We start from the raw sequence: 7,402 nt of genomic DNA on the forward strand, positions 1-7,402 counted from the left end.
ACTTCTTCTCAAGTTCCACTAGTGCTTTTGAGCTGAAACTTGCCAGAAATGATCCTGAGATGATCCCGACCAAGTGTTGTTATTTTTCGTGTCGTTCCGAATTCCAAGATGGCCGCCATAGCCGCCATCTTGAAAAACACATTTTAAACTTCTTCTCAAGTTCCACCAGTGCTATTGAGCTGAAACTTGCCTGAAATGATCCTGATATGATTGCGACCAAGTGTTGTTATTTTTTGGGTCGGTCCGAAATCCAAGATGGCCGCCATAGCCGCCATCTTGAAAAACACATTTTAAACTTCTTCTCAAGTTCCACTAGTGCTTTTGAGCTGAAACTTGCCAGAAATGATCCTGAGATGATCCCGACCAAGTGTTGTTATTTTTTGGGTCGGTCCGAAATCCAAGATGGCCGCCATAGCCGCCATCTTGAAAAACACATTTTAAACTTCTTCTCAAGTTCCACTAGTGCTTTTGAGCTGAAACTTGCCAGAAATGATCCTGAGATGATCCCGACCAAGTGTTGTTATTTTTCGGGTCGGTCCTGAATCCAAGATGACCGCCATAGCCGCCATCTTGAAAAACACATTTTAAACTTCTTCTCAAGTTCCACTAGTGCTATTGAGCTGAAACTTGCCTAGAAATGATCCTGATATGATGCCGACCAAGTGTTGTTATTTTTCGGGTCGGTCCGAAATCCAAGATGGCCGCCATAGCCGCCATCTTGAAAAACACATTTTAAACTTCTTCTCAAGTTCCACTAGTGCTTTTGAGCTGAAACTTGCCAGAAATGATCCTGAGATGATCCCGACCAAGTGTTGTTATTTTTTGGGTCGGTCTGAAATCCAAGATGACCGCCATAGCCGCCATCTTGAAAAACACATTTTAAACTTCTTCTCAAGTTCCACCAGTGCTATTGAGCTGAAACTTGCCTGAAATGATCCTGATATGATTGCGACCAAGTGTTGTTATATTTTGGGTCGGTCCGAAATCCAAGATGGCCGCTATAGCCGCCATCTTGAAAAACACATTTTAAGCTTCTTCTCAAGTTCCAACAGTGCTATTGAGCTGAAACTTGGCCTGAAATGATCCTGATATGATTGTGACCAAGTGTTGTTATTTTTCGGGTCGGTCTGAAATCCAAGATGGCCGCCATAGCCGCCATCTTGAAAAACACATTTTAAGCTTCTTCTCAAGTTCCACCAGTGCTGTTGGGCTGAAACTTGCCTGAATTGTTCCTGAGATGATCCCGACCAAGTGTTGTTATTTTTTAGATTGGTCTGAAATCCAAGATGGCCGCCATATCCGCAATCTTAAAAAACACATTTTAAACTTATTCTCCAGTTCCGCTGGTGTCATTGAGCTGGAAATTTGTGAGAATGTTAAGGAAGGAGGGCAAACTAAGTGTTGATGTTTTTTTCGGCCTCGTAAAAACTTTGACATGGCAGCAATGACGGCCATTTTGTAACATGATTGCGCAATCATGGTTTTCATGAACAACACCTATTTCAAACCTCTTCTCAAATTCCACCGGTTGGATTCAGCTCTTACTTACCAGAAATTATCCTTAGTTGGTCCAGACCAAGTGTTATTATTTATTGGGTCGGTCAGAAATCCAAGATGGCCACCATAGCCAACAGTGCCACTATATACTTGCTACAGAGAATGCATACTACAATAATATAAGGGTTTTAATTTAGAGTCAGATGACCGTTAAGGCCCCTGGGCCTCTTGTTAAATATTATTAATGTAATTGACAGTTTTTGGCCCCGCCTATCAGCCAAGGTGGTCAGTCTGGGCAAACATGTGCATAGCATTGAGTTGAACATGTTAACAAAGTTAAAGTGAATTTGAATAAAAATTGAACAAATGATAGTCAAAATTGTGATTTCCCAATATAAACTATAGTAAAGTTTACCCCCTCCACAGGGGTAAACATGAGACCCCTGGGTCATGACATTCACAATTTTGGTAAAGGGCATTAAGATCTTTCTATCTGTGAAGGGTATTTGATTCTACCATATCTTGTAGATTTTTAAAATTTTAGTCAATTTAATCCTTTCTGGCCTCAACCCCTCAGGCCTGACCTTTGGCCATGGAACCTTCCTGCCAAATTTCATTGAATTTGTGCCATGGTTTTTCAAAAAGTTGAAAACGAGAATTGTTTATAGACACACGACCACGAACAAAAGGCGGCTAGAAAAGGTCACTTAAAACTTTGTCTCATGTGACCAAAAAATAAATAAGATCACCATATATCACCTATTGTCATCAAAAAGTCACATGATTATAACAAACTTATACTCCTTTATCAAATCAAATTGTTCGTTTGCTTGACTGGAACTGCTAACATAACATATTAGCATCTAGGAACAGAAGATGCAAGTCTTTACTGCTTGCTCCTCATCCAGACCCAGACAAACTTTGTGACTCCATCTTTCGCATGTGGGACATTGGGTCATCTTATGCTTGGATTTCACTGGGTCTACACAAAATGGAAGGTCACATCTTCTGATCTTTTCTTTACTGGATGTTGACGTCTTAAGCAGGCGCTGAAGTGCATGCTGTCTGTAATTATGTAACATGGCACTGCCTCATAAGCGTTGGTGGAACATTCGAGAGTATAGCTTCTGCATTCTGAAATGAAATTTACATTATTTATTCTGTTAAATACTATAACTTATAGCTGGTAATATAAGGTTTGTAGACAACAGCTAACCACACACACAAGCGATAACCGTAAATTTCAATAATTGTGGCTTGAGATGAATTTCAGTTATCGTTGAAATCTGAGTATCATCAAAATATTAATGTCATTATTTCTTGCCAATGTTAAGAAATTGTCTTTCAATGTTATGAGGATCACTGCTGCACCTCAAGTTAAACAGATTGTTCTATACTTCTGAAATGTTTTATAAAGTCAATTGTTTTGAAGCATATACATTTGCAGAGCCAACATTGCTGTGTCAAATGACAAATGTAAATAGAGATGCAAAAGAACAGCCTAATATTTTAAGTTTTTTTTTTCTATTGGAAAATTGATCAATTCAGCTAACTTGACTTTTATTAAACCTCATTATATATTCCACCATGAATTATGGTGCTTATAACTTAAAAGCAAAAACTATTTAACACTTACCATTAATACAAACACTCCACACGAGCTTCCATCTTCTTGTACAGAAGACTGTGCCTGACCTCTAGTCCACTTGATAGGTTTCTTGTGGTCAGTGATGGACAGTGTAGATCTAGCATTCATGAAGTTCCTAAACCAAAAATAAAACATTAATTTACAATTTCAAATAATTTTAAATAATTTCAAATAGTTTCAATGGAAGTGCTACTTTTCACCAGTTAAATATTTCTATGTGAATATTTTCTACACATATTTAAAGCGGTGTAAAGTCTTTTGCACACTATATATCACATGTATATATAGTTTGAAAATTGTAAAAGATTTTTTAACTGTTTAATGTTGTCTGGATATAAACTTTTTATTAAATTGTGGTGTTCTCACTTGGCTTCTACAGCATTTAATATTGAAATGATATCTTCTTTTATAAACCCTTTTTATTTGAATTCTAAATTGTTAAACTCTAATAAAAGGGGATTCTTCCATTTAAAACTTACATCCAATGATCAAAAAACTGTCTGGCCCTTGATTCATTTGGAACAGAATCAAGTATGGTGACTTTGCCGGTGAGCATGGATGCCGCAAGTAAAATCCAATGATGTTGATGGCAAATGGGCAAGAGAACGTGATCAAAGTTCTCAAGAGGTACCTAAAAAAAAAATCAATTGTTAGTATCCATAGAATAATAAACAAATTGTCATCTCATAAGTAATATGTAATATATCATCAAGGGCAAGATTTCCTATTTACTTCATTTAAATTGCTCTGCAGTAATCATAGAAGTAGGAAGGTGGGCTAACAACAAATTACATACATTGTGTATGGCATTACTTTTGTATGGTTAAAACTGAAAAAAATATTTTCATTTTTTGAAATTTTTGCCTATTATGAACTTAATTTTTTTCTCTGTATTCTTCAGGTTAAAGTTTTGGTTAAAGTTTTATAATGGCACATCATTCACTTAATAATTGGATTAGGATGCTGATTCTTTGCATAAAGGTTCTTTGGGTGTGTGGCATTACTTTTGTATGGTTGAAACTGAAAAAAATATTTTCATTTTTTGAAAAATGTTTGCATGTTATGAACTTAACAGTTTTCTCTGTATTCTTCAGGTTAAAGTTTTGGTTAAAGTTTTATAATGGCACAACATTCACTTAATAATAGTATTAGGATGCTGATTCTTTGCATAAAGGTTCTTTGGGTGTGTGGCATTACTTTTGTTCAGTTAAAAATGAGGAAAAAAAATACATTTTCATTTTTTGAATTTTATTCCATATTATGGACTTACTTGTTTTCTCTGTATTCTTGAGGTTAAAGTTTTGTAATGACTCTCCATTCACTTATTAATGGTATTACTACTATGCAGAACCATGTTTATACTGTATTTCAATCCAAGGCTGTTATTACACATTACACTTTAAATTTACTTTAGATTCTTTTACTCTGTACAGGAGACATATCAAAAGAATACCTGAATATCTTTTAGGGGCAGGAAACATTGTTTATTCAACCCAATAGAGTTGAATTTACACATTGTTTGGAATGAACTAAGTTTCATAAAATGATCATGTTTCAGTTTTGGCTCAACTTTTTTACTCAAATTTGGCTAAGGTTTAACTTGTGGGCACCGGTAGGGGACATATATTGTTTTAGCAATACTCACAGAATGCTTGTTTGTATTCTAGTTTTATTAAAATGATCAAGGAATTGATCTATATTTCATAAACACCTACCTTGGGATACAGCCATGATTGGTAGTTCTGAGTCTCCCATTTTAAGGCAAGGAAGCTGGGCAAGATGTGGCATGAATGCTGAAGTCTATCATTGCTCTCTTTGCACAGTAAACCCAAGTATGCATGCACCACCTAAAGTTAAAAAAACAACACTAATAATGACAATGTACTAAATATATCAAGTCATACTGAAAAAATAATTCACACCATCACTATTTAGTAAATTTGACCAATACACATAAAGACAAAGTACTATAATATCTGCTTACACTTTGAATTTCATTATGTGTTATTGCTTGATATTGCTTACTTTTAGCACCTGCTGTAGGTTAAGTCAGAGACTGTAAGAAACTACTTAAGAATAAATAGGTTATATTTATTTGTGAGATTCAAGAAAAATATTTACCTGGTCATTTAGCCATGGGACGTAGAGTCCTGAGGTCGTTTGGTGACAAGCTGACATTTCCCACATGAACGTTGTAGCTTGGTATCGTTGTTGGCAGAGGTGCTGTTTTGCTGAAAGGAATTGGCTCAATTGTTTCCAAAACTGTTGCTATGTCAGTCCTCTCATGGAAAGACCACGTCAATACTGAAGCTGCCAGCTGCAAGGTGTACTCACTTTTCACTACTTGGGTTTCTGTCCTTGAACTCATATACCAAATTGTGTATAGTTTGGAACATTCTACCGCATCTTCTTCATATTTCAGTTGGCACTCCCGTATGAAGGATAGTGTTGGGGAATCTCTGGAAAGGTACACCTGGCTATTTTGGTTTCTAGGTATTGGAATGTTCATTTCCACACACCTCTCAATCAAAAGTTTCTTCTTCTTGTCATCAATGTCATTGAAATAGTCTGTAATTGTTGACGGCTGGCTGGATGGCTGGTTTGGCACTGACCTTCTTGGCTGGCTTAGAGGCTGGCTCTCTTTTGATGTGGATGAATGGCTAGTTGGTATTCTGCGTGTTTCTTTACTTGGTATTCTGTGTGTCTCTTTACTTGGTATTCTGTGTGTCTGTCTACTTGGTATTCTGTGTGTCTGTCTACTTGGTATTCTGCGTGTCTGTCTACTTGGTATTCTGCGTGTCTGTCTACTTGGTATTCTGTGTGTCTGTCTACTTGGTATTCTGCGTGTCTGTCTACTTGGTATTCTGTGTGTCTGTCTACTTGGTATTCTGCATGTTTCTTTATTTGGTATTCTGTGTGTCTGTCTACTTGGTATTCTGTGTGTCTGTCTTCTTGGTATTCTGTGTGTCTGTCTACTTGGTATTCTGTGTGTCTGTCTACTTGGTATTCTGCGTGTTTCTTTAGTTGGTATTCTGCGTGTTTCTTTAGTTGGTATTCTGCGTGTCTGTCTACTTGGTATTCTGCGTGTTTCTTTAGTTGGTATTCTGCGTGTCTGTCTACTTGGTATTCTGTGTGTCTGTCTACTTGGTATTCTGTGTGTCGGTCTACTTGATATTCTGTGTGTCTGTCTACTTGGTATTCTGCGTGTCTGTCTACTTGGTATTCTGTGTGTCTGTCTACTTGGTATTCTGTGTGTCTGTCTACTTGGTATTCTGCGTGTCTCTTTAGTTGGTATTCTGCGTGTCTCTTTAGTTGGTATTCTGCGTGTCTCTTTAGTTGGTATTCTGCGTGTCTGTCTACTTGGTATTCTGTGTGTCTGTCTACTTGGTATTCTGCGTGTCTGTCTACTAGGTGTTCTGTGTGTCTGTCTACTTGGTATTCTGTGTGTCTGTCTACTTGGTATTCTGCGTGTCTGTCTACTTGGTATTCTGCGTGTCTGTCTACTAGGTATTCTGCGTGTCTCTTTAGTTGGTATTCTGCGTGTCTGTCTACTTGGTATTCTGTGTGTCTGTCTACTTGGTATTCTGCGTGTCTCTTTAGTTGGTATTCTGCGTGTCTGTCTACTTGGTATTCTGCGTGTCTCTTTAGTTGGTATTCTGCGTGTCTGTCTACTTGGTATTCTGTGTGTCTGTCTACTTGGTATTCTGCGTGTCTGTCTACTTGGTATTCTGTGTGTCTGTCTACTTGGTATTCTGTGTGTCTGTCTACTTGGTATTCTGTGTGTCTGTCTACTTGGTATTCTGCATGTCTGTCTACTAGGTATTCTGCGTGTCTGTCTACTAGGTATTGTGTGTGTATGTCTGTTTGGCACCATCTGTTCCTGCCTGTTTTGCAATCCCTTTGACTGTCTCTCTGGTAATCTCTGTTTCTGTCTGGGAATGGATGGTGGTTGATTGGAATTGCTTGAAGCTTGTGTAGATGGTAATGTTGTTGGTGCATTGTACTTCTTGAGGGACTTTCTGTTCATTTTCTTCTTCCTCTCTTTCAACTTGTACACGCCTTTCCCCACACATTCAGAGATTGTATAAGGTCCTACCCACTTGCTCATGATTTTGTCTCCTTTTCTGTTGATGCGTCGACTGTTCTTGACAAGCACTTGATCTCCAACACTTAAGTCTTGATTGGAATGCTTTGCATCATAATATTTCTTCTGTGTGATCTGAGCCTTGCCAATTTCTTTTACCGCATCTTGTTGAC

The 7,402-nt window shown here is 37.6% G+C and overlaps 1 protein-coding gene across 1 annotated transcript; it reads right to left on the reverse strand.

Moving 5' to 3' along the window:
* Window positions 1-1,734: 1,734 nt before the first annotated feature.
* Window positions 1,735-5,826, reverse strand: LOC117318925 (sentrin-specific protease 2-like). Its single transcript, XM_033873858.1, has 5 exons — window positions 5,267-5,826; window positions 4,861-4,992; window positions 3,625-3,776; window positions 3,134-3,260; window positions 1,735-2,631 (listed from the first exon to the last, which is right to left on the reverse strand). Exons 1-5 carry the CDS (start codon window positions 5,330-5,332, stop codon window positions 2,569-2,571), a joined length of 540 nt encoding a protein of 179 aa, XP_033729749.1. The 5' UTR covers window positions 5,333-5,826; the 3' UTR covers window positions 1,735-2,568.
* Between the last annotated feature and the right edge of the window lie 1,576 nt (window positions 5,827-7,402).

The sequence above is a fragment of the Pecten maximus genome, unplaced genomic scaffold (assembly GCF_902652985.1).
Source record: "Pecten maximus unplaced genomic scaffold, xPecMax1.1, whole genome shotgun sequence".
Lineage (NCBI taxonomy): Eukaryota > Metazoa > Mollusca > Bivalvia > Pectinida > Pectinidae > Pecten > Pecten maximus.